Raw genomic sequence first — 27,927 nt, 5'->3', positions numbered from 1 at the left:
GAAGCAGGGGGGGTGGGGGGAAGCTCAGTGGAACAAAGATAGACCTAAATCAAACGGTAGCAAGTATGGTAAGTAAGTGCAGGATGAAGGGACATCACTCCACAGAGAGGCGAAGCAGAATCATCTGTTTAGCCAGGAAGCCACCCCAGTTCTCGGCTTTTGCCAGGTGGATGCTGTAGAAGCCCCACCCTGATTTTCAGCCTCATGAACTTGGCCATTACCGCCGGCCACATGCTGACCTCCAGCAAGCCGGGCACCTGCCGTCACAAGGGCGCCGGTCCCTGGCTCTGCCAAAAGCCCCCCAAAGCCATCTCGCTGAGGTTCACAAACCGTGCAGTGGGAGTGAGTTGGGGCTGGGACCTCTTTGCTGGGTTATGGAACTGGCCCCAGCTGAGGCTAAGGAATCTCCTCTTCCCTCAACTGCCCCCACCCCGGTCTCTCTGTTCTCCTCCAGGAAGAGCTCGCATCCTGCGTGCGGCCTTCCTCTCCTTCGCCGCCCTGGCATCCTTCTCAAAGCTTCCTGCAACCCAGGCAATGGGTTCAGCGCTCAGTTTACAATCTGGAGACTCGGGGCGCCTGGGTGGCTCAGTCGGGTAAGCATCCGACTGCAGCTCAGGTCATGATCTCGCTGTTCGTGGGTTCGAGCCACGTGTCAGGCTCTGTGCTGACAGCTTCGGATTCTGTGTCTCCCTCTCTTTCTCTGTCCCTCTCCCACTTGCACTGTGTCTCTCAAAAATAAATAAACATAAAAAGGAAATCTGGAAATTTTGAGTATAGATAAGCAGAGAACTAGAGTTTTTGGCTGAACCAATAGCTACGTGGCTTTGGGTTAAAAACCCAAAGCTTCACAAGAGGGTGCACTGTTTCTTAGACCCCTAAGAAACGCACACACAGGCCCCCTTGCGTTCTGACGGAACAGCCTTCTTTCCTCCCCACAGGGAGCTATGACTCTAACAAGAGAGGGGAGCGGAGACGGGGTGGGCTCCAGGAAAGGGCTCCCTGCAATTAAGGCCCGTATTAATCATCCCTGGACTCACCATCCGTATTCATTAAAACCTAAAGTAGGCCCTGTGGGTCCACATCAAATCTGATGAGTTATCATTTCACTTGTAATTTTGTTTATTTATTATTAATTACCAAGCACATGAAAGGCTCCAAATTGCTGGTTCCTCTGACTCTGGGAGCTGCTCGGTTTGGCTTGGATTCCGACCTCAGGCCTCACACCTGGCCTCAGGTCTGGTCTGAGCAGAGACCCAGGAAGAGGCTCGGTGGAGGCCCTTCTCTGCAGCTGGAACGACCCGCCCCCAGGCAGCAGGCTCCGGCTCCTAATTGCTGGGTGCACCTAGGGGTGCGGCTCTTTCTTGAAGATAAGCAGACGCCACAGAGGGTAAAAGGAGAGATCACCGCCGATGGGAGACCGAATCATTTCTGGTGCATCCCGGGCCTCCGATCTAAAGGAGGCGTTGACCTCTGAAGCACAGAAGGATTTTTTCCAGCGTTGGAGAAGGGAAGCTTGAGTGGTAGTTTCTGTTACGTTCCTTGCCCTTCTTGCCTCATTTTTGTTGAAACGGTCATTTAGCCCTCGCTGCCCTTGAGTGCTGTAACCCCATTGGGGGAAATGGAATAAAAGGAGCCTCTCCGGGGCGCGCCTCACGGAGGAAACTTGGGAACACCTATATGATCGAGGACCCTTCATCTCTACCTCTGTGCTCTTTTCAAAAGCAATCCTGCATCTAGACATGCAGGATTTTTTTTAATTGTGAGCTTGATCATATATAGAAATGTTCATTAAACGTTTACATACAGTCTGAAGATTAATATAAAATGAACACCAGGTAACTGCCCCCCAAATTGAGAAATAGAACACTGCAGGGTCTTAGTAGCACTCCCTCCTCCCGCCGCAGGGGGCGCCACCTCCTTCCCCTCCAGAGCCAACCAGCACCCCGACGTCTAAGGTAATGACTGTTTTTCTCTATAGTCCGCCACTCCTTTATGCATCACTAGGTAAGATGGTTTCCTGTTGCCTGTTTTGAGCTTCCTTCTCTCCCTCTCCGTCTTCGGAGAACCATCCGTGTGGATGCCGATAGCTATAACTGGTGCAGTTTCATCACTGTATGCTCCGATTTATTTATTCTTCTCTTGCCGGACGCTTAGGTTGTTTCTAGCTGGGGGCTATTTCAAACAATGCTGCTAAGAACAGTCACGTGCCCACGTGTGAGCCTGGGTGTGCAATTGGTGGGCACAGAGTGTGCCCAACTCAAGCCTCCTAGTTCATGCCAGCCTGTTTTCCAGAATGGTGCACCAATTTATTTGCCCGCTAGAAATACATGAGAACATCTGTGATCTAGGTCCTTGGTGCCGGCAGATGTTATTTTTGCCAATCTGATGGCTGTGTAGTAGTATCTCATTGTGAATTCATTTGCATTTCATTGATGAGATTAAGCATCTTCATAGGTTTACGGGCACTTTGGATTTCCTTTCTTATAAAAGAGGGTCTGTTCAAGTTTTCTGGGTTGTTCTTTATCTTCATTTTGGTTCACAGAAGTTCTTTATAAATTCTGGATCCTGGTCCTTTGTCAGTTTTATGCGTTGGGGGATCTTCTCCCACTCTGTGGCATGTCTCTTTACTCTCTTAATATGTCTTTGGTTGAACAGATGTTCTGCATTGTAATATACTCAAATTTACAAAATCTCAAATTTCCGACGAATGGTTTCTTGTATTCAGTATAAGAAATTCTTCTCTACCCCTCAGGTCATGAAGATCTTATATATTACCTTCTAAATCCTTAGAGCTTTACCCTTCATCTATGGTTTTTAATCCACCTGAATTGATTTTTGCGTCTAGTGTACAGAGAAGGTCCGATTCCATCTTCTCCCCTTCTCGATGACCCCAGCACTATTTATTGAAAAGTCTGTCTTTTCCCCCACCGATCCCGAATATGACCTCTGCTGTACACCAAATGTTGATAAAGTTATGGGTCTGTTTATGGGCTGTCTACTATTTCATTAGTCTACTTGTCGATCCTTATACCGATGCCATATGGTCTTCATTACTATAGCATTATAATAAGTATTATGTCTGGGAAAGCCAGCTCTCCTACCTTATTTTTCTTCTTCAAGAGTAGCTACTCTTGGTCCTTGGCACTGTCATATAAATTTTAGAGCTGGCTTGTCAAGTTCCAACAAAAACCTATTGGGATTTTAATTGGGATTTTACTGAGTCTATAAATCAATTTGGAGAGAAATGACATCTTTACAATGTTGAGTCCTTCAATCCGTGAAGTGGTCTATTTCTCCATTTATTTAGGTCTTCTTTAATGTCTTTTAATAAAATTTTATAATTTTCTCCATTAATGTCTTGTACATATTTTGTTGGATTTATTCCTAGGTACTTCTCATTTTTTAATGCCATTGTGCACAAAGTCTGTTTTAAATTTTATTTTATAACCGTTGCTGGTTAGACATGAATTTGATTTTTTATATTTTTTATATTGTATCCAGAAATTTTGCTGGACTCCTGAATTCTAGTAGTTTCTTTGTAGATTATTTAAAATTTTCTCTATATATTATCATTATCTGTTTTTAATAATAATTTTATCTTTTTCATTTCCAATGTTTATACCTTTTATTTCTTTTTCTTACCTGCAGTGCTGTCCAAGATCCCTTGTAGAATGTTGAATAAAGTTGGTAATCGTTAAGATAAAAGAAAGAAAAATCGGTAATTGTTAGCATTCTTGTCTCTGTCCTCAAGGCAGAGGGAAAGCTTTTAAATGTGTCCTCATGAAGTATGATGTTTGGTGAAGTTTTTGTAGATAATCCTTTTCACATAAAGGAAGTTCTGTCCTACTGTCCATTTGTCAAGAGGTTTTTACTGTTGCTGTTGTGAATGGATATGGATTTTGAGATATTTTCCCCCCATATATCTATTGAATGATCAGAAAGCCTTTCTCCTTAAATATGTAAATATGTTCACCTTAATTGATTTTTTAAGTTTATTTATTTCTTTTGAGAGACAGATAGCATGAGGTGGGGGAGGGGCAAAGAGAGAGGGAGACTCAGAACCCCAAGCAGCCTCTGTCTTATCAGTGCAGAGCCCGATATGGGGCTCAATCTCGAAAACCGTGAGATCATGACCTGAGCCGAAATCAAGAGTCTGATGCCTGACCAACTGAACCACTCAGGCGCCTTTACATTAATTGGTTTTTGAATGTTAAATTGCCTTGTAATCCTGCAATAAACTCACCTTGGCCATCGTGTAAGTGCTAAATGAAGAGGCTGTCCCATCAGACTATTGTAGGTCTGAACTCCAGCTATACAACTACCTAGCAGTGTGCCCTGGACAGGGTACTAAACCTCTCTATGCCTTATATGCTGAAATGAGGATAATAGTACCTAACTCACAGAAGTATTGGAAGGTTTAGTAACTTGTCCAAAACGCTTAAACCAGTGTCTACACCTAGGAAGCACCATATAAGTGTTTGTGATTTTGTGGAGTAGACAAGAATTTGTTTAGGATTTTCGTAGTTGTGTTCATGAGTGATTTGAAGCTTGTAATTTTTCTTTCTCATAAATAACCTTAGCATTAGTGTTTTGCTAAACTTATAAAATTGGTTGAGGGGTCTTCTCTCCTTTTCTACTCTCTGAAAGAGTTTGTGTAAGATTAAAATTGCTGATTCCTTGACTATACGCTAGAACTCACTTGTGAAGCTATCTGCTGTGGGGGTGTCATATGGGAACAATGTTCAACTTAAGTTCTCTGATGGTTACAGGTCAGTTCAGGCTTTACATGTGTTGTAAATTTACGTGGGAACTTCTCCAATATTCAGTAGATTGGCATAATATTATTCACGATAACTAACAGCCATCTTTAAAAACATCTTTGAAATGTCTGCAGGAAGTTTCCATTTTCACTCTTGACATTGGGTGTCTGTGCCTTTTCCTTTTTTTTCCCCCCTTGATCACTACAAACAGAAAATCACTAGTTATATTAGTCTTTTCAGAGAGACTATTTTTGAGCCTTGCTAATCTTCCCTATTGTATTTTAGCTTTTTATTTCATTAGTTTCTTCTCTATGGTATTATTTACTTTCTATTCACGTCTGTTTGCTGTTCTTTTCCTAACTCCACAACCCCATTTATGTTACTAGGATATACATTTGAGGATTAGAGTTCCCTTTGAATACTCTTTTGGCTTCAACCCTTGAATTTTGATATGTAGTACTTCCATTACTACTGAGTTCAAACTATTTTATAATTTTCACCATGATTCCTTTCTGGGGGCCACAAGTTGTGTATTGGTACATTTCTTAACTTTCAAACAAATAAAGATGTTCTAGTTATCTTTTTGGTTTTTTGACTTTTAACTTCAACACGTTAGTCAAAGAATATACTCTGTAACATTTCAGTCTTGAAATATGTGGAGGCTTGCTTTGTAAGCTACTGCAGGGTAGTTTTTAATGCACTCTGTATTCCTAAAACACACGTGTAGGTGTTGCATGCAGTATATTGTGTACATCCATTGAATCTAGTTGTGGAATCCTGCTGCTCATGTATTACATATTTTTACGGATGTTTTTATCCATCTTTTACTCTCCATCGATTGCCTTCTTATGTTATGTTTTATATCTGTCCTGATGGGTCTATGTTTTTGTTTTTTGGGGTTGTTTTTCCTCTTTCCCTTGGTTCTTTCCTCTTCCCAAATTGATTTTTTTTTTTTTTTTTTTTTTTTGTCATTCCATTTCTTCTCCTCTACTAATTTGATTGTGTTATTTTTGTGGTGCCTAAAATTGGAGTATAGGTATTTTACCTTGGATCCCACAAAGCACTGGTGAGCGTGTGGGGATGTGAGACAGAGAAAGAAAGGAAGGCAATCAGGCCCCATTCATGAAGCAGTTCAGGCTGTGGGCAACCGGGGCTCACTCCTGCCGGGGACCTCTGCGAGAGCACATAGAACCTGTCTGGGCATTCCTATCCTGGAACCAAGGAAGCCCACATCATCATTCAGCAACCCTCCTCTGTCACTGGGGGAGGGCGTGAGGGCTGCTCCCCAGCTTTTCTGACCTACTCTGTGTAGGGGCCAAACATACTCCTACAACCGGGGAACGTTCCCAGGCTCGGCAAGTATGGGCAGTTGTATAATCATCTTCCGGGAATTACAATATATATAATCTACTCAGCAAAGTCTAAAGATAATCAATACTTTTATCCTTCCTGGACAATTCAAAGATCTAGAACACTTCGACCCCATGTATTTACCCTCCCCTGAAATTTATAGACTGTTGTATTTGTGTATTTTAATTCTATCTTGCTTGCTTTTAACCACACGTGACATTATTTTTATACGTCCATTAATATCACCCACAAGGTAGTGTCCTTACGTGTTCTTCATTCTTTTTTTCATCTCAGACCTTGATCTTTTGCACATGAGTATTGCAGAACTCTTTTCTCATAAGGTCGTGACCTGAGGTAACGAAGCAAATGTTTTATCAGCTGACCACATGGGAAGAGCAGCAGACCAAGCTCCCAGGCTATCCGGGAGTGACGCGCTTTCCTGAGTCCCTCCATCTCTCCTTTCTTCCTTCCCTCCATTTCACTCTCCCGGCCTCGCTTCCTCCCCTCCTATTTCCTTCTTGTTCTTGGTTCCTTCCAGAGGCTATTGATTTTGGAACTATGTCTTCACTACATTTTGTCCACATGAGAGAATTGCCTTTCCAAGCCAATGCACAAGGCATTATAAATTTCTTTGCTCACTGAAGCCTGTGGGAGTTTCCCCGGAATCTAGTTCCAGTGGAAGGCCAGTGGACAAGCGAATGTGCCCTTCAATGCCCATGAGGGTACTGTTGCAACTCTGCTCAAGGGCTGGTCCTGTGTTCGCCATCAGGATATTGAATTGTTCCTGAATTCGTATCCAAAAGGAAAATAAGACTTCCGGAGACTCCAAATAATCAGGATAAAGTAGGAAGCATTTCATTTACACATCTTTCTTAGGCATGGGATATGAAGTTCTAGTTTTTTTGAAGCAGCTGCTAAGGAAAGGATTTGGGGTTTCAGTTTAATTGCTTCTGAGAAAAATTCCATAGTGGGCCATTTAGAAAGAAAAAGGAAAAAATTCAGGGTGGGATAATGAATTCAACCACACGTTTAAATTTTTTTTTTAACTGTTCAGGATCTGATTTAAAAACCTGGCTTTTGTTTTATATGATTAAACAGTTTGTTTTCATAGAGTATATGTTAATCCTAAAAAAGAAAAGAAATCTTTCCTTCCAAAACAGCTTCCAGAGGCTGTTGATTTTGGAACTACGTCTTCACCACGTGTGTATTTATATATTCATACGTTCATAATTATAAGAGACATTCATGGAACAGTGGTCAGCAGGCCAACATGAGGAACAGGTTTCTATCTATAGTGAAATATGATTCTGACCATCAATCTTGGTAGCTTCTGAAAAGGGTAGGGAAAAATAAATGACGGGATGAGGGGGCGAGAGGTACTACAGTATCAAGGCCACGTATAAGCTACATAACCACTATTTTTAAAGTTCCCTGTTAAACGGACCCCTGGGTGGAAAGAGGGACATTTTCCAAGGTAAGGAATCAGTGTAAAGGAAACGGTGAATTAAGTTTCTCAATACTTTGAATAGAGAACACTGAACAGAATAGATACTATTGAAGAAGACCGAAATATATCACCCCAAAACATGTCACTTTGGCATTTGATTATTTTGAATTAAAGGCATTTTAAAAACAGTAGGTATAGGAAGGATGCTCTGATCCTTCTTTTTCTTCCTGAAAGCAGGTGATGAAAGTCTCTTATGAAAGGTACCCTCCCTGTACTAGGAAGAAGGAAGACATTCTTATCACCAGAGACAGGAAATGTGGGGCTGAGAAATTGGTACAAACCTTGTTAAGCCAATCTTTCCTTTCTTAGTTACTTATTTATCATTTACTACCCCAAGGCCAAACCCCTTTGTCTTGCAGTTCTTTACAAATTAAATGTTACCTTGTCTAAAGATATAAAAGGGTCTCACTCTGGTCACATCTTGAGGTCTTCATTCTCTTGTGAAGCGTCCCATGTAAATTACGAAGCTTCACATGCGTTTCTCCTATTAATCTGTCTCATGTCAGTTTAATTCTTAGGCCCAGACAGAGACCCCAAGATGGCAAAGAAGAAATTTTCTCTTCTCCTATATTATTATCCCTATTTTACATACCAAAACTGGGGCTTCGGGATCTCAAAAGTTAGTTTTTCTAACAGCCCATTGTCATACAAACTGTTGGTGGCCAATCAGGTTGGCAATTTGTGTCTCTTGACTTTGAGTTCTGGATGCTTCTTGGTGGTTGTACTCCACAACCAGGGCAGTTGGGAGAAGGAGGAAGTAATCAGCATTGCAGCAGTGGGGGCTCTGAGCACTCACAAGGATGCCATGTATCGATTCTATATCCTCCCAGTCTGTGATTTGACTTTTGAAGGACCAACAGTTGCACTAATCTCAGACAATTTGTCTGTTCCATCTAAGTCTCTGTGACGGGCAGTCTTAATATCCCACAGGTACCTTTTACTACCCCAACACTTACTGGGAAGCATCAATGACTGACCCATACTGGACCAGACAGATTCTCCCTCTAAGGTCTCTGGATTTGGACCATGCAGACCTAGTTAGCCAGCTGCAAGGAGATGGGTTAGAAGATTCCGTAAGGTCAGGTGCAGAGACCACCGTTTGGAATAGTCAGAATGGAGCAGCGTGTAGTAGATGAGCAAGAGAAGCCTGTTTGCAGAGAATCAAGGCCACTAGACCTCCAAAGAGAGACAGAAAAGAGAGAAGGAGGGAGAGAAAGACAGAGAGAGAGAGAAAGATAGAAATTAGCTGTCTAATGATTTTTTTCAGTTGATGAGACCCAGTGAGATCCCCTGCAATGTTTTTCCTTTTTTTTTTTTTTAATATTTATTTTTGAGAAAGAGAAAAAGTGTGAGCAAGGGAGGAGCAGGAAGAGAAAGAGACACAGATCTGGAAGCAGGCTCTAGGCGCTGAGCTGTCAGCATAGAGCCCAATATGGGGCTCAAACTCACAAACTGTGAGATCATGACCTGAGCCAAAGACAGGTGCTCAACTGACTGAGCCACCCAGGCACCCCAATGTGTTTCCATTATATTCTATTAATCATTCCCTTCTTACCTGAACTTCTTTGAGCAAGTTTCTCTGCTTTGTAGCCAGATGGGCCCTTACTAAGTCATCACCCATGGAATATAGAGCACTGACTGCGATTGCATTTGCAGCAACGTGACAATAGTCAACTCATCAACCAGTGTTTTGAACACCTACTATGTAGATGTGATAGGCAAGGGGCAAAAAGAGAACTGAGCCTTGGTCCTTGACCTAAAGGAGCTGGCGGCTTAGTGCGTCATTCATGTAAAAAAATAGTTTGGGAAGAAGGATTGACACAGACATAACCAAAAAAATTCATGACATGACAAAATCAAGGGCTTGGGTGGGTAAGCGAATTCTAAGGGCAATGTGAGTTTCAGAAAAGGAAATATAAGGAATTCTTAAAAGAAGTAGAGCACTTACATTTCACTTTGAAAGTACCATCAGGATTTCAATGGATTGAAATGAATGGGGAGGCTTGGGGAAGAGTTCTCAGTTGCCAGTTGCTGAGAACTGGTAGCTTTGGGACTCTGCAGATGTACAGGGAGGGGAAGGAGGGGTGTGAGAGCGTGAGGAGAGGATCACAGGATTGTGGCTTGCCTAGACATTGGAGGAAGACTCATCCAGATTTAAAAATTGCTTTTTTACCCTCTTTCCAAATTTCCTCCGTGATTCCTTCTTTAGCCAATATTTCTTAGGCCTTAAAGACATTTCCTAATCCTCCTCTTTCCCTCTTTTCTTTCTTTAAGACCCTTAAATTTAAACCACTCTTTGTGGCTCTCTTTTGGGAGAATCATTACGGGAAGAACTGATGGTGCTCTGGGGACATGACACACCTCTCTAACCTTAGTGGTTCTTCTACAAGTTAAATGATTTCCCTAATGAGCCCAGATGCTACCTCCTGCAGTTGAACTTCACCCCTTGGCCAAGAATTGCTTACAGCTCATGGCCCTCCCCTTCCCACACCCACTTCTCCTAGGTTCCCTTACCCAAAAATTTCATCACTTCCCAGAACAGCCAGAACATTCTTGGATGTTACTGTCAGTTAGTGTTTAACCAAATATCTGTCTCTAAGGGGTAGGTTGGACTAACGGAAGAAGGATTGAAGCCTGAGACATAAAAGGACAACTTCTTCAGGGTGCCTCCCCAGGTTCTGGAGGAGAGGGAGAAAGAGAAGGCAGTGGACACAGGACCAAGAAAGAATGGAATCGAGCTTCACCTCCAAGGACACTTATCTGAGCCATTTCAACCCTCGAGATTACCTAGAAAAATATTACAACTTTGGGTCAAGACACTCGGCGGAAAATGAGATTCTTAGGCATCTTCTGAAAAATCTTTTCAAGATATTCTGCCTCGGTAAGTTTGTGTGTTATCCCTATGTCTCCCTACCAATATGTGAGTCATATAAATAGAATCTCAGGGAACTGCTGGGTTGGTGTCTAGGCATCACTATGTGACAGCCCTTTTGACATCACTCATTTATTTAACGAGGGTAAAAACTAATGTCGATCCGGAGATATTACAATTTACAAAGTGCCTTTTTATGCATTATCTCATTTGGTTGTGCAAAATGGAAACCAAAACGCAGGCATTCTGTCCTTGATTTTATATCAATTTGCTAGGTGGCCAGAGCCAGCCATTTAACCATGGCTTAAGAAATGGAGGTTCTAATATTTATTCCGTTTCTAACTCACAGGAATGTTGTACATGTGCATGAGACAAAGACCTCCCAATACATGAAGAATTGGATGCTTTTTGGAGAGAGACATAAAAACTCAATTAAAAAAAAAAATTAACTTTCAACCCCCCCCGCCCCAAAATCAAAGCCAAAACCAAAACCAAAATTTTAACTTTCCCGAAATATTTCTTAATAGTTTTTACGTTCTCTGTGTAGCAGTCTTTCTGGATTAAAGGTCTGTACACGAGATGTCGATCTTTTCTTTTTTCTCCTGCGACTAAAAATATTCCAACAACATGCTTCCAGCTTGGATTGGACAATGGAAAATGCAATCATGTAAAAAAAAAAAAAAAAAAAGAAGTTGAGGGAAGAGGAGTGAGTAGAGAGATGGTCTATCTTTGGGCCTTTCTAGCACAGTCTCAGTGAAAACAGTACATACCAGCTCTGTCCGCTGCCGTATGAGGCCTCATCCTCTCTCCTTGTTCCTTCTTCTAAACCAGATGGTGTGAAGGGGGACCTCCTGATCGACATTGGCTCCGGCCCCACCATCTACCAGCTCCTCTCTGCTTGTGAATCCTTCAAGGAGATCATTGCCACCGACTACACGGAGCAAAATCTGCAGGAGTTGCAGAAGTGGCTAAAGAAGGAGCCAGGGGCCTTCGACTGGTCCCCAGTGGTGACCTACGTGTGCGAGCTCGAAGGGAACAGGTAGAGAAACTGGGGTCTGCTTCCTGGCTTTCTGACGGCCCCTGAGTGACTCCCTAGAGCCCAAGTTACAAAGCAAAGGGAACAGAGAGAGGCCAAAGAGAAATCCAGATGGAGAAGAAGAGGTAGAGAGAGAATGAGACAGAGGGACGTGTGTGTGTACACACCAGAATAGCAGAAGACACAGAACAGAATTGAAGAAATGGCCACTGAGCCAAAAGGAGGCAAAACCTTCCCAGACCAGTGTGGAGGTGCAGCATGCGGGTCGGGTGCCATGAGATAATGACATTTATGACAAGTTCGAGAATGAGGGGAAACTATCTCTTCAACTAGCAGCTTTTGGGTGTCCCCCAGGACCACCCTGCTGCTAACTACCCAAGTGCTTAGGGCTCTGCTGTGGGGGTGGCTAATGCTGGCACCACCAGAGACAACAAAAAGCTGTTTTTAAACTGGGATTCGCAGCCTAAAGGAGTCTCTGAAAAGAATCTGTTCCTCTCCATCCACAAAATCAGAGCTTTATGTACTCACGACTAATGGTCAACATCTCAGGTGACTCTGTCTACAAGTCAGTTTATGCAGCCGAGTCTTGTTTAAATGATTAATTTCTCTCCACATGAGAAATTGTCAATAGCTTACCAGCCAGGAGGGACCAGGTCTGCGTTTCATTTTCTCTCTCCCTTGTCCTGATGTGCCTCTGTCCCCTGGCAGTGGTCCTGCAGTGACTCAGCCCAGTTCCACTGTTCCGCCCACCTGACTGTTGCTCCAGCAGCGAAGTGTGTTTGCTGTTATAAGCACGTTGCTGAGTCCCACAGGCTTCTTTGCAAACTGTCTAAAAAGACCACTTCAGTATACCTCCCAGGATCCTACTAACCCCGTCCACTACTTCTTACATGCTCAGTTATTTTTACATTTCTTTTTTTTTCTCCCTGCTCTTACTGTATGTTTTTTGTACATTTCCTCTGTCTTTCCGCACTTTCTTGCCCATGATTTAATTTTTGCATAACTCCCTTCCTTCCCCAAGCCACTTCTTCCCGTATTTGCACCCGCACCCTTGCTCATGTGCTTCACTCTTTGTGTGCTGCACGGCACATCATTGTCTGTCTTTCCTTTTCTTGGCTTTTCATCCACAAGGGAAAGCATACATGTTTTTAATGAACATATCCCATTCTTTGGTCAGAAAAGGGCTCTGACTTCTCAGCAAGTCAGTCTCCTTCAAGAAATGGGTGCTAACACTTTTTGGTTCTTGGTTAAAGGAACTAGTGTTCGTTCATTCAATGAACCCGTATTGGACACGTGGGATGTGCCACACAGTCTCACCTACTGGGATAGACTGTTGGGCAAGATGGAGGAAGTCCCTTGTCTCCTAGACCTCATATCAGGGAAGGCAGGCACATGTCAGATCACTTAGGGCTTTGAGGGCAGGCTAAAGATCCTGTACTTCAAGTGTGATGAGAAGGCATTAGAGGTGTAACCCAGAAAGTGATATGACCCATTTACATTCCTAACATCTCTCTGGCTGTTGTGTGGAGAATGGATTAGAGGGTTTAGAGGAGAATGAGAGGTGCAGAAAGGAGACACTTTAATCCAGGTAAGAGATGATGGTGGCTTGGACTAATGGATTGGTCAGTGATGGAGAGAGGAAGAGGACTTTAAGATGAATTTTTGAGATAGAATGGATAAGAGTTGGTAACGATTGGTCATGGGAAATAATGAGAGGTAAGCTATCAGGTATGACTCCCATGTTTCTGAACTTGAGTGAAGTAATATTCTGGAATCCCAGGGATAAATATAAAATCATGTGGTCCTAACATGTCCCCAAGGAGTATGCCTACCTCCATACTTTACCTCTGGAGTTATGGTCCACTCATTTTTCTATATGTGCACTTAAATTTGCTTCTCATCACTTTACCAAATTTATTTATTCCTGAATCAGGTTCTCTTCTGAAACTAACGCTACAGTCTGCTTCTATTTCTTTAATCCTTTCATTTTTTTTAATAGTCTGCTGAATTCTAGCTTAGTAGGAGTATTCTGTACTTTGTTTTCTTACATATTGTTACTATACTGTCTAATTGATAGTCAACGTGGATTGTCAGATGTAAGTTATCAAGGTGACTCACTGCTTGTACAATTCCTTTTAATATAGTGATATAAACAAACCAGGAGTTTTCTGTTTTATTTCCCAATTAATGTTTTTGCTGCATGTAGAGTCACTAAACTTCCACTGGGTCTTTTATCTTTTTTACCAGGAAAAGTAAGTCCTGAAGTCAGGTAGTGTAAATCCTCCAGCTCTGTTCTTTTTCAAAATTATTTTTGGCAATTTTAGTATATATATATGTAGTATATATATTTTTCAATGGAAGTATAATTAACATACAGTGTTATATTAATTTCAGATGCACAATATAGTGATTCACCAATTCTATACATTACTTAGTGCTCGTCATCAGTGTGCTCTTAATCCCGTTTACCTTTTTCCCCTACACCCCTCCCACCACCATCCTGACAACCACTAGTTTGTTCTTTGTATTTAAGGGTCTGTTTCTTTCTTTGTCTCCATCTTTCTTTGTTTGTTTTGTTTCTTAAATTTTACATACGGTGGAATTTTAAAAATATGGAATTCTAGGGTATTGTCTTTCTCTGTCTGACTTATTTCACCTAGTATTATACCTTCTGGGTCCATCCATGTTGTTGCAAATGGTAAGATATCATTTTTTATGGCTGAGTAATATTCCGTTGGAGATCTATCTATCCATCTATCTATCTATCTACCTACCTACCTACCTAGATATCACATATCATTACCTGTTCATCTATGGATGGATACTTAGGTTGCTTCTAAATCTTGGCTATTGTAAATAATGCTGCAATAAATATGGGGATACATATATCTTTTCAAATTAGTGTTTTTGTTTTCTTTGGCTAAATACTCAGTAGTAGAATTAATGGATCATATGGTGATTCTATTTTTTTTTGAGGTACCTTCATACTGTTTTCCACAGTGGCTGCACCAACCATGCTTGAGGGTTCCTTTTTCTCCACATTCTCACAAACTCTTGTTATTTCTTATCTTTTTTATTTTGACCATTCTGGTAGGTGTGAGGTGATATCTCATTGTGGTTTTGATTTGCATTTCCCTGATGATGAGTGATGTTGAGCATCCGTTCATGTATCTGTTGGCCATTTGTATATCTTCTTAGGAAAAATGTCCGTTCAGGTCCTCTGCCCATTTTAATTGGATTATTTGTTTCTTTGGTGTTAGGTTGTATAAGCTCTTTATACACTTTGGATATTAACCCCTTATCAGGTATGTCATTTGCAAATAGCTTCTCCTATTCAGTAGTCTGTCTTGTTGTCTGTTGATGATTTCCTTCACTGTGCAAAAGCATTTTTAGTGCATTAAATTTTGATATAAATTTTAGAATAAACTTGTCAATCTCTTCCAAAAAGGCTGCTGAGATTTCGATTGTGATCTTTGAACTTACAAATCAATTTAGGAAAACGGACATAGGGAATCTGTAGCCCATAAACATAGTTTATCACTCTATGTATTTAGGACTTCTTTATTTAGGGCACCTGGGTATCTCAGTCATTTGAGTGCCCAGCTCTTGATTTTGGCTCAGGTCAAGATCTCATGGTTCCTGGGTTCAAGCCCCAACATTGGACTCTGTGCTGACAGTTTGGAGCCTGCTTGGGATTCTCTCTCTCTATCCCTCCCCAGCTTGCACACACTTGCTCTCACGCTCGCTCGCTCTCTCTCTCTCTCTCTTTCAAAATAAATAAATAAACATTAAAAGAGTTCCTGTGTTTTATGTTTTTTTTAATGTTATTGTTAACTTTCCAGGATATACTTTGTTGAATTGAACACTATTGTCTCTTAAATACTTGCACTAAAAAGTGCACCACAAGGCCAGAGAATATTTTACAATATTTTTTTCTTTACAATACATTCTGAAGTGCATTTGCCCTCTTTAGGAAGCGAACTATCAATTCATTGATTAATGTTCACTTATACATTCCTGTATAGGAATTACAATTTTGTGATTATAGTAGTAAAATGATATTCCTTGTGAAAAAAATATAAAAAATAAAAATGTGTTAGTATATAGAAATACAATGGATTTTTATATATTGAGCTTGTGTCCTGCAATCTTGCTGACTTCATTAATTAGGTCTAGTAGTGCTTTTTTGTAGATTGCAAAGTTTTTTCTATATATGCTCCTTTATCATCTGCAAATAAAAATAGTTTTACTTCTTCTATTCCAGCTATATGCCTTTTATTTATTTTTCTGGCCTATTATAGGACTTCCAAAACAATATTAAATAGAAAGGTTGGAAGTCAGCATATGTGCCTTTTAGCGCATATCATAAGAAAAAAATGTCCAATTGTAATGTCCATCATGAAGTATAATATTAGCTAGATTTTTCACAGATATTCTTTAACTAAATTTCTTTAAATTTTAATTTCTTGGGAGTTATAACTCAAATGTTGAATTTTGTCAATATTTTTAGAATTCATTGAAATGGCCATATGATTTTTCTTCTTTATTCCAAAAATGTGAATTATATGGGAAGATTTTTGAATGTTTAAATCTAACTGGCACGCACCCATTGACCATGAAGTAGTATCCTTTTTATGTATGACTGGATGTAATTTGCTAGTATTTTGTTAGGGATTTTTGCATCTATAAATATGATCAATATTAAGCTGTAGTATTCGTTTCTAATAACATGCTTGGCAGATTTTTGTATCAGTATGATGCTGGATTCATATAAGTTGAAGATGTTTCTTCCTCCTCTGTTTTTTGAAGGAGTTTGTGTATTATTAGTAGTATTTCTTCCTTAAATGATTGATAGGATTCACTCTCAAAGCTACCTATACCTGAAGGGTCGTTTCATGTGTATGAAGTTTTTAAAATTAAGAATAATATTTTTCAATGGCTATTTGGATTTTCCATTTCTTCTTTGTCTGTTTTGATAAACAGTACCTTTCAACGAATTTATCCTATTCATCTTGGTTGTCAATTTTATTGTCACAGATTTTTTAACAATATATCTTTATTACTCTTTAACATTTTTTTAATGTTTATTTATTTTGAGAGAGAGAGATACATACTGAGTGCAGGTGGGGGAGGGGCAGAGAGAGAGAGGCAGACACAGAATCTGAAGCAGGCTCCAGGCTCCGAGCTGCCAGCACAAAGCCCGACGTGGGGCTCAAACCCATGAACCATGAAATCATGACCCTTCATGGTCTTCCTTCTTTCATTCCTGATATTGACAATTTGTCTTTTAAAAAATATCTTGATCAGTCTTGCTAGAGATTGATCAATTTTATTAATGTTTTCAAAGAACCAACTTTTGGTGTTGCTGATTTTTTTCTATTGTCTTTCCTTTTTCAATTGTGTTGATCTCTGCTCTTATTTTTCTAATTTCCTCTCTTCCATTTACTTTAGTCTTTATATGCTCTTCTTTTTCCTGCTTCTTAAGATAGAAGCTTAGATCATTGATTTCACATATTTCTTTCTTCTAATGTAGCCATTTAAAGCTCTAAATTTCCTTCAGAACTGTTCTAGTGCTGCTCATGATTTGTGATATGTCATATTTTTATTAATATCCACTTTGGCAGATTTTCTCATTTCCTTTGTGATTTCTTCTTTGCCCATGAGTTATTTAGAATTGTGTTGCTCAACTTCCAAAAATTTCAGGATTTTCTAGATATTTTTATTGGTTTCTATTTAAATTTTGGTGTAGTCAGAGATTTATTTTACGGTCAGCCTGAGGTCTATGTTGGTGAATAATCTATGTGCTTTCTACTGAAAAAAATGTATATCATCCTGTTGTAGTTATAGTTTGTTTAAATATCAATGAAGTCAGGTAGATTGATAGCATTTTTCAAATTTTCTACAGGAGTTTTTGTTTCTCAATTACTGAGAGAAATGTATTAAAATCTCAAACTATGATTTGGATATATTTCTTCGTCCCCATCATTATATCAACATTTGCTTCATGCATTTTGAAGCCTTGTTACTATCTGCATATATTTTTAGGATTGTTATGTCTTCTCATTTTACTGACCATTTTGTCATTAAGAAATATCTCCCTTTACTGCCAGTCATACACTTTGTCTTGAAGTCTAGTTTGATATCGATATGACCACATTAGCCTTCTTATACTTGGTGTTTGCATGTAGTGTTAGCCTCTAAGAGGGTCCCAGTAATCTTCACCTCAAATACTCATCTCTTGTTTAATTGGTTTCCCTTGGGTGTCTGTTGGATTTAGTGACTAGATTCTTACAAATATGTGCAGCAGAGTATCGGCACATGGATTCTGAGAGATTAGGTTACAGAAAGACTATGGCTTCCCTGTTGGGTATTCCTTCTCACTCGCTTGTCTGGAGGGAGCTTGGAAGCAAATTTCCCCCAGTCGAACCTTCAGAGGAGACTGAAGACATAGCCAACACTCTGCCTCATGAGGGACCTTGCAGCAGAGGTACTCAGCTAATTGGTGCCCAGATATCTGACCCACAGAAACTGTGAGATAAATGTTTGTCTCTTTTAAATTGCTATGTTTTGGGGTAATTTATAACACAGCAATAGATAACTAATAGACATGGTATATCTCTTCCACCCTTTTGTTTTCAAACTGTCTGTGTTTTTATACTTAAAATGTTTCTGTTGCCGGTAGTATGAAGTGGGTCCCGCTTGCCAACCCAATGTGAGGATTTCTGTTATGTAACTGGATTTGTAGTTCACTTACATTTAAGGTAATTACTGATATTATATGGTTGAGTCTCAATCAGACATCCTGGTATGTATTTTCTATTTGTCCCATTTGTTTTGTTTTTCATTTGTGCCTTTGATCGTGCTCCTCCTCAGTGAATGGAATAATGTTTGGTATTCCATTTAATATAAATATATGCATTTTTAGTATTCCTTTTCATCTTCTATTGACTATTTTCTGTTGACCACTTTTGTGTTTTGTGTGAGTGTATATATGTATGTGCATGTGTAATTTGTCTAGAAATTACAGTACATATATCTCTTTTAAGTTTTTAATGTTTACTTTTGCGAGAGACAGAGCATGAGCAGGGGAGAGACAGAGAGAGAGGGAGATACAGAATCCGAAGCAGGTTCCAGGCTCTGAGGTGTCAGCACAGAGCCTGACACGGGGCTTGAACTCACAAACCAGTGACACTGTGACCTGGGTGCTTAACCAACTGAGCCACCCAGATGCTCCTATATTTTTAACATATGGTTGACATTTTACCTCATGAACCAAGTAAGATGCTACAACAGCTTAATTCCTTTGCCCGCTCTTGCCCCTTATGCACTTGTCATATATTTTACTCTATTTCTACTATAATACTATGATACATTGTTAGTATTTTTGCTTTAAAAAGTCAGTGGTGCTTTTATTTATTCTATTTTATTTTTTATTGTGGTTAAAAAAACACATACCATAAGATTTAGCGTCTGAACTATTTTTTTTAATGTTTATTATTTGAGAGAGAGAAAGAGACAGAATACAGGCTTGTGAGCAGAGGAGAGGCAAAGAGAAAGGGAGACAGGATCCAAAGTGGGCCCTGCACTGACAGCAGAGAGCCCTATGCAGGGCTCGAACTCACAAACCACGAGATCATGACCTGAGCCAAAGTCGGATGCTTAGCTGACTAAGCCACTCAGGCACCCCTGAACTATTTTTGTTTATTTAAAAAATTTTTTTAATAATTTTTGTAAATGTTTGTTTACTTTTGAGAGAGAGAAACAGTGTGAGCAGGGAAGGAGCAGAGAGAGAGGGAGACATAGAATCAGAGGCAGGCTCCAGGCTCAGAGCTGTCAGCACAGAGCCCGATGCAGGGCTCGAACTCTGGAACAGCTAGATCATCATGACCTGAGCCAAAGTCAGATGCTTAATTGAATAAGCCACCCAGGCACCCCTGAACTGTTTTTAAATAGATAATTCAGTAGTTTAAGTATATGCACACTAGTCAGTAGTATTTTGAACAAACATTTATAAAGCCTTTTATTTTTATCTATATGTCTGTCCTGTATCATCTTCCTAGTTTCTTTCTACAGATCTAAGCTTCTCTCTGGCATCATTTCCCTTCACCTGAAGAACTTTTTTTAGATTTCTTAAAATGCAGGCCTGCTGGAAACAAATTATCTCAGTTTATCAATGCCAGGTAAGAATCAGTAACTTTTTTCCTTCCTCATAATATGAGGAATTTAATATTTTTTGACCCCCTAAGTACTTCTGGCATCTCTCTTTCCAGTGTTTGTTGTTAAAATTGGAGACTTTAAATCCAAATACAGTAATTTAAAGCATTATGTTCTTTAAAAATTTTTTCTTTAATGTTTATTTATTTTTGAGAGAGAGAGAGCAGAGGGAAGGGCAGAGAGAGAGGGAGACACAGAATCTGAAGCAGGCTCCAGGCTCCGAGCTGTCAGCACAGAGCCCGATGTGGGGCTCGAACCCCGTGAGATCATGACCTGAAGCAAAGTCAGATGCTTAACTGACTGAGCCACTCAGGCGCCCCTAACACATTATTTTCATATTTCCTTTCAAGGATCAATTTGGATATTTACTATCAGTTTGTAATCATATTTGCAGTTACATGAACATTTAATTTTACTTTATGTTCATTTAATGTGATGTTTTCTAGTTTTTAAGTTTTTAATTCTGATTCATCTTTTAGTCTGTTGAATGGGTCTTCAAATAATGTTTTCAAGAAAAACACATAAGTGACATTTTCTAAGCCCGTGTATATCGGGAATATATTTGTGTAGCCTTTACAAGTGAACAACAACACAAAATTGTTTAATATTGCTGAATATTTCTCTATTTTTTTCCTGGCAAGAAGCTGAGAGAAACTATTTTCAAATGCCATTTTAACCCTAGAAACTCCTCACTTAGAATTGTATGCCAGCAATAGTCTTCAAACTGCAGATACGTTCTTCAAAATAAATGTAATTTCAAGCTTCTTTTTTTTTTTTCTATTGCCTATCTAATTCCACAGAAAGAAACTGGTATTAACTAGAAAAAAAAAAAAAAAACAACCTTGTAGCTCTGAGGATTCAGACAATATTTCTAAATTCTTAAATAAATAAGGGATTTCCCAGGATTTATAGAATTTCAGGGAAAGTTTATAAAAGAGTTTTCGATCAGTCAGACAATGTGCCTTTCCGAAGTCCAAATCATATGTCAAGAAGGCTTTTAGAACTTTCTTCTCAATTTCCCTAGCTATCACAAGCCTTTCCATCTCATTCAGAAGGAAACCCTTAAAATCTAGCAGGATACTAAAAGCATTGCTTATCTCCTGCCAGAATCGTCAGCTCGTAACAATTGGCTCCTGAGAAAGTGTCCCTTCCCCATCGCTGTGAGAGGAAGGAACTATGTTTTTGGCAGTAAAATTCTGCATTCTTCGTCTTATCCTTGTGCTAGATCCTGTGGCTTCAACTATTTCGAGAACGGTAGCGATCCCTTTCACCTTACGTCTTTCTTGCACTTTCTTGCATCTTACAGTACCTCTATCAGCTCACAACCTATTTCCTTTGAGATTATTTCTTCTTTATCTGAAGCTATTTCTTGTGCTGAGTGTCCTGCCAGAGACAATTTGAGCTGTCTCCTGGTCCTCTGCCTTTGGAGTGTGACTCATACGTTTAGAATACGACTCCTTTTTAAAACCATCGGAAAACACTTGTAAGACATTGGGACCCAATTCCTGCTTCGCCTTATTTATTTATCAGGTCAGAGAGTCAAATGCGAAGATAGAAATGACTACTCAAGCCTGTTTTACCTTAAGAGATCCAAGAAATGGCACTGATTAACCTCTGGCTCTGAGAGCTTGGAGCACAATCCTGCCTTGGGGCCCTCAGGCTAAGCAGTTTCCATAGCACCCGGGAGCCTATTAGGAATGCGGGGTCTCAGGCCTCCTTCCTTCCCTACAGAACCAGAATCTGCATTTCAATAAGATCTGCAGGGGGTCGTATGCATTTTACGGTTTGAGAAATACTGGCGTCCAGAACAGAGCTTTCCAGCCGGATGCCAGAACACACTCGAGAGTGGGAATGAGCTATAGGTTCCTCTGCAAATTGTCCCCAGCCCTCAGGGCTGCCTGGAGGGGCCTGGGGAAGCTGGGCCCCTCCCTGGTGCCTCTACGAGAGCTGAAGCTCCTCCTAACCTCCTGTGCCCGACAGAAGGAAGCCTGAGCACCAGTAGAGGTGAAGTAGATGCTCTCTGCACAAAGATTCTCACTTCTATTTAATCAAACGTTTGTCTGCTCCAAATAGACATACGTGTGCCAAATCTGTCCCGTGAAGCTATTAAACTTGCTGTTCCGAAGCATCACTGTATTTTCATGTCTTATGAAAGAGTGATGTTTCTTCTCAAAATCAGGCTCTCCGTGGTCGCCATGATCGTTTCAGCCACACCTAGGAAAAGTTTCTCTCTTTTAAAAGCATGCTTTTCTCTTAGACGTTCTCCTGCATTCTTGGTCCGGGACAATGAAGAGGGCAGACTGAGGAAACATCACTTGGCCATTTATTTCCTTCAAACTGTAAATATTTCTACTCCTGTGTCTGAAAGTGTCCCAAATCGAGCTATGGTCTTCCAGGTTTGCTCTCTTTCTGGTATGCTTACCTCCTTGGGTATTGTCAAATAATTAATTAAGGAAGCCAGAAGGCTGGAAGCCAATCTCGCCTTCTCGCTCTCAGTCATATTCTATAATCAATACCAAGTTCTGTCCATTTTATTTTAAGTAGGTCTCACGCCCAGCGCGGAGCCCAACAGAGCTTGAATTCAGACCCTGAGATCAAGACCTGATTTGAGATCAAAAGTCGGACATTTCAGCTGACTGAGCCACCCCGGTGCCCCAAACTCTGTCCATTTCTGAGTTTCTCTCAAACCAGTCTGTGTCTTCCAGTATCTTCCATCCAGGCCATTTTCCTGGTGCAAGCCACCATCCTCTCCTTCCTCCGTGGTCTTCCACTCCACTCTCGTCCCAAAGTGATCGCCTCCAAATGTAGATCCAATTGCACCTTCCCTTCCTTAGCATCTTTTCGTAACTTCCTATGGCTTTTAGGATAAAAAAAAAAAAAAACCACAAATCTTAACATGGTCCCCAAAGCCCTGTCTAGCCTGGCACCTGCTGACCCCTGCAGCCTCACGTTCTACCATGTTATGCTTTGTTTTCTGAGATCCAGCCTCGTCGGCCTTCTCTCCATATTTCCTCCCACCATATGGCCACTGCACAGGCTGCTGGCCCTGGCTGGAACATCCCCTCCTTCCTACTCTCCTTGGCCTGGCGAACCCTTATTTATTTACCTCTGACATCTCTGCCTACCTGACTCCATTTTGGAGGAGCCCTCCTTGATACTCCAGACCAAGTCAAGCTCCCAACATTCCTCTGTTGAGGCCATGTCCCTCTCATTCCTAGCGTTAATTTGTCATTTTCATGGATGATGATTGGGCAAATTCTTTTTCCCCACTGCCCCGTACTGGAATCCTTATGAAGATAGGATCTGTTTTCTCATTTATTCCATCTTGGGTCCCCATTGCCCACCCCTTTCCTGCAACATCACAGAAGTTTAAAAAAAATGTAAAATAAATGACCACGTGCATTTTGTTTTCCAGCCTCTCCCTCCTGAAATATCTGTCTTTCACCTGATTCAGTGGTCACCTGTACCAGAGGTTTTACTGGGCTCATACAGTTCTTACAATGACATCCAAGTGTGTGCAGCTCTTTACGTCCTTTGTACATTCTGCTGGTTCTCCCGCAGAAGGGCCTCCTAGAACGTCTGGGGACAGGGCGTGGGAGGAGGCGCTGAGTATCATCAAAAGATCTCACCCAGGGGCGCCTGGGTGGCTCAATCGGTTTAGCGTCTGATTCGGCTCAGGTCATGATCTCACAGTTCGTGGGTTCGAGCCCCGCGTCGGGCTCTGTGCTGACAGCTAGCCCAGAGCCCGGAGACTGCTTCAGATTCTGTAACTCCCTCTCTCTCTGACCCTCCCCTGCTCATGCTGTGTATGTCTCTCTCTCTCAGAAATAAATAAAAACATTAAAAAAAAAAAATCTCACCTCTCACCCAGGGGCTTCTGGGTCACCACCCACCTTGCAGAGATTGGGCAGGAGGAGCCTCTCTAAACGCAGGGTAATTTCTTGGGGTGTGGGAATACATCTCACAAAGCACTCTCCCTGGGAGCCCTACTCTTTATCCCTTCTCTCGCCAGTTTCTGTGAGTCAAATATTTACAGAAGGAATAGCTGCCCTCTTTTTGCATTGTGAGTCATTTGAAAGACTAGATCTTTAGAACTACAGAAAAGGCCACACTGCCACTAGTTTCCTGTAGAACTGCCAAACCCTTTTCTGGTGTGTGTTTGTTTATTCGTTACCCCTGGAGCTGAATGTGAAGTTGAGTGGTAATTGCCTGTGTCTCCGGGCGAGTCCATTTCCCTGGCGCTGAGACGCCCTGAGATGTAAACTTTACACAGCCTCCTTGGCAGCCAAGTTCACGGTGTTTGCTATATGCCCAAGGACAGGCCGGTCTCCACAACAGTGGGCTTTTCTAGCCAACTTGCCTTTCAAATTGACACATGCTCCATGAGCTTTCTAGACTTCTCAGCCCATCTTCCAGTTTGGGAACAATCTCCATCGTAAACTGACTGGCAAGTACTAGTTCTGCGGTAACTGGCATCTTTCCATAGCTTCCCATATACAATAGGGCCCAGAGGTCCCACCTGCTTCTGACATAATCACTTAAATACACATGCCTGCAGTGTTCCCAACGAAGAAGATCATCTTCAAACACATTCCAACAACCTGCCATTTTGTCACTTCTTCAGCTTTTTGTACATTTTTGTACTCAGGCTATCCATATGCGTAGATAGATTATTTGACGGTTTCTATTCTAGATTCACTTTACCTAGTGAATCACAGACTCCCATTAAGGCTGAATTATTATTTCTTATTCTTAAAAAGTTCGGTCACATCATCCCAGTTCAATCAGGCTGAATGGCAGCTCTGTAACTGATTTCCCTGCTTTTAGAATGACTGACCTTCCCTGTTTTCCCAGAACTGAGAGGGGTTCCCAGCATGTGGGAATCTTCAGTGGGAAAAGTGGCAAAGTCCAGACCACTCGGGACAAACTGGTTACCCTGCTACCATTTCTACCCTTGATAGGGGAGTAGGTCGACCCAACCAAAGGTAATTACTATTCCCAGTGTAGACCACTTTAATGGCTGGCCGGACTTCCCTCAAAGCAATGCCTTGCTATGTTCCAGCTCCCCCTCTTTAGGGTAACAGCTTTCCTGAGATAAAACCAACATAACATATGACTCACCCACTTAAAGTATGAGATTTGATAGTTCCCAGTCTATTCATGTAGTTGTGTAGTCTTTACCCAGTTTTAGAACGTTTTCATAACTCTCCAAACAAGCCCTCCCCGCACTGGCAGCCATTCTCACGTCTCAGATCCTCTTGGCCGCTGGAACCCACTGGAATGCTTTTGGTCTCCAGAGCTTTGCCTTTTACGGGTATTTCATTTAATGGAGTCATACAATGTGTCGCCTTTTGTGTCTGGTTTCCTTCACTTAGTATAATGTTTTCAAGGTTCTTCCATGTTGTAGCATGAATCAGTACCTCATTCCTTTTTATGACTGAGAGTTAGTACAGTGCATTACTGCAATTAATCCCTCCATAAGTTGATGGACTTATGGGGGTTATCTCCATCTTTTGGCTATTACCGACAGAGCTATGCCGAAAAATCTTCACAAAATAATACTATATTGAATTACTGCTATCTGGGATTTTGTTTTCTGGTTTATTCTATATTGGTTTTCCAAATGTTTCTTGATTAATTTAAATTTTTAACGTTTATTTATTTTTGAGAGAGAGAGACAGACGGACAGACAGAGCACAAGCTGGGGGGGGGCAGAAAGTGAGGGAGACAGAGAATCCAAAGCAGGCTCCAGGCTCAGCTGTCAGCACCGAGCCCGACATGGGACCCGAACCCACAAACCGTGAGATCATGACCTGAGCCAAAGTCAGATGCTTAACCGACTGAACCACCCAGGTGCCCCATGTTTATTGATTAATTTTATGAGACACGAATGAATGGCAAATTGCAGTTAGAAAGATATTGGTGTAATGGACTCCATCTGGCTCCAACTCCCATTTTCAGTCATTTATCTTACATTTTTCTAAAACCTCTGTGATGTGGCTGGAAAGGGGTAGGCGATGGGGACCCAAGATGAAGCAAATGGGAAACAGATCCTATCCTCAAGGGGATTCCAGTACGTGGCAGAGGGGTATGGAGAGGAAAGATTAATCCAATGATCATCCTCAACACTATGTGTCCAACTTTTGTGGAACTTCCAGTACTTTCTCCAAAGTAGCTGGACCGTTTTGCATTCTCACCAGCAGTGTGTGGAGGGCCCCGATTCCCCACATCCTTGCCAACACTTGTTATTTTCTGTTTGTGTATTCCAGTTATCCTAGTGGGTGTGAAGCACTACCTCGTGGTTCGATGTGCGTTTTTCTGATGGCCAAGAATGTTGAGAAGTTATTTCGTATGCTTATTGCTAAACTTAAGTGGACAATTATAACATAAAGGATGTTTATAAATAGCCGAGTATATGCACAGGGCTTAGGATTTTAACTAAATATTAAAAAAATAAGAGGTCCACAATGAATTACTATTGTCTCAGATCATTCTCTGTGGAGGGAAATCTCCAAGTTTTGTTTGAACCATTGACTTCTCCTCGTGACCGGAAGTGGCCCCGGCTGTATCCCTCTCTCATCTGCTCTGATGTTGGGCCATCCTCTGTTGTCTCCGTCAAGCCTTGCTGCCGGAGAGGCTGTTTTCTTCTGCAGCAAACGGACGGTGTGTTTCCTGAATGTAAGGCTAGATTTGCACCCCTGGGGCCCTGTTGATGGATTTCCTCAAAGTGCTAAATATCCAGTCATCGCTCCCATTATTTGGGCTCTGGGGCCTATGGGACACTTTAAACACTGGTTCTTGCTTTTCTCTTACCTCTCTGATTTTCTGCTACTTACTTCTCCTTTCCTTTCTTCTCCAGCTTCTCCTGGGCACTCGACATGTTTATTTCATTTGGTTCCTCTGTCAGCCTCTTCCTTCAGGCCTCCCCTAACAAATTCCAGAAGGATCCAAGACACTCTAGTTCATCCCCAGCTCTCACCTTCTCTGCCTCTTTCGTGAACTGGTTTTCTCTCAGGAAACCCCTCTGATTTTGCCGAAAAGGAAAGTGTTTTGAGCAAAGCTACCAAGAAAACGATCCCCTTCATAAAACACACTCTCTGCAGTATGTTTTGTGGCTGGAGAACGGCAGCTGGCGGTTCTCTTCTTTCTAGAGGGGCCCTGGCCACAGCTGTGTCGTGCTTATCAAGAGTTTCTATAAATGTCTGCGGACGACCCCACTCCCCCACCCTGATCAGCAGCTACACAGAAATTCCGTTTCCACATTGTAAAGCCGTTATTACCGGATATGGATCAGTCAAATGATCACTATGTGGCAGTTTGGCAGAGGAGACAGTGTGATAATTAATAAACAAACACAAAAATAGGTAATAATAATAATTAATGATAATAATAATAAAGGAGCCAGGCACTATTCTAAGCAGTGGAGGAAGAAAAACTGCACGGTAGTAGTGGGCAGCGAGGTACTTTTATTATCCTTCCATGTTATTACTCACTTTATAAAGAGATGTAATCCGGCACAGGGTACTGTAGTCACATCCACGTGCTAAAGCATCCTTCATTTCTTCTTCCTCCATTTTTTCATCAGGGATGGCCCCAAGGACGTAACATTTGGGACAACATTGCCACTTTCAGCCCCGACCAGAGAGATCCGGATGCATGACATTCTCATGGGTACAGGGTGGCGAGTGGTGTTTGTTGGCTTGTGTATTTCAGAGTCAAGAGGCTGGAGAAGGAGGAGAAGTTGAGGCGTGTGGTCAGGCAGGTGCTGAAGTGCGACGTGACCCAGAGCCAGCCTCTGGGCAGCGTCGCCCTGCCCCTGGCCGACTGCTTGCTCAGCACGCTGTGCCTGGACGCCGCCTGCCCAGACCTCCCTGCCTACTGCGCGGCCCTCAGGAACCTCAGCAGCCTGCTAAAGCCGGGGGGCTTCCTGGTGGTGGTGGATGCCCTGAAGAGCAGCTACTACATGATTGGCGAGCAGAAGTTCTCCAGCCTCTGCCTGGGCCAGGAGGCAATAGAAGCTGCCGTGAGAGAGGCTGGCTTCTCAGTCGAGCAATTCGAGGTGATCTCCCGAAAGTATTCTTCCACCATGTGCGACAACGAAGGGCTTTTCTCCCTGGTGGGGCGGAAGCTGAGCAAGTCTGTATGACACCTGTGATCGCAAATAAAGCAGTTAACTTCTCGGTTCTAA

General features: G+C 41.6%; 1 protein-coding gene across 1 annotated transcript; it reads left to right on the top strand.

Moving 5' to 3' along the window:
• Positions 1-1,883: 1,883 nt before the first annotated feature.
• On the top strand, positions 1,884-27,927 carry NNMT (nicotinamide N-methyltransferase). Its single transcript, XM_077780511.1, has 4 exons — positions 1,884-1,955; positions 10,218-10,498; positions 11,321-11,528; positions 27,453-27,927. Exons 2-4 carry the CDS (start codon positions 10,345-10,347, stop codon positions 27,883-27,885), a joined length of 795 nt encoding a protein of 264 aa, XP_077636637.1. The 5' UTR covers positions 1,884-1,955; positions 10,218-10,344; the 3' UTR covers positions 27,886-27,927.

Source organism: Crocuta crocuta, unplaced genomic scaffold, assembly GCF_008692635.1.
Source record: "Crocuta crocuta isolate KB4526 unplaced genomic scaffold, BGI_CrCroc_1.0 scaffold374, whole genome shotgun sequence".
In the NCBI taxonomy this organism is placed as follows: Eukaryota; Metazoa; Chordata; class Mammalia; order Carnivora; family Hyaenidae; genus Crocuta; species Crocuta crocuta.
Note: the sequence above shows the minus strand (reverse complement) of the source record. Positions and strands in the feature narration are given on the sequence as shown.

Excerpts from the sequence above, each read along its gene's own strand:
- NNMT (XM_077780511.1), top strand. The coding sequence starts at position 10,345 with ATGGAATCGAGCTTCACCTCCAAGGACACTTATCTGAGCCATTTCAAC. Across the intron at positions 10,499-11,320 it reads TTTCAAGATATTCTGCCTCG|ATGGTGTGAAGGGGGACCTC; the intron begins GTAAGTTTGTGT and ends CTTCTAAACCAG. Across the intron at positions 11,529-27,452 it reads TGCGAGCTCGAAGGGAACAG|AGTCAAGAGGCTGGAGAAGG; the intron begins GTAGAGAAACTG and ends TGTGTATTTCAG.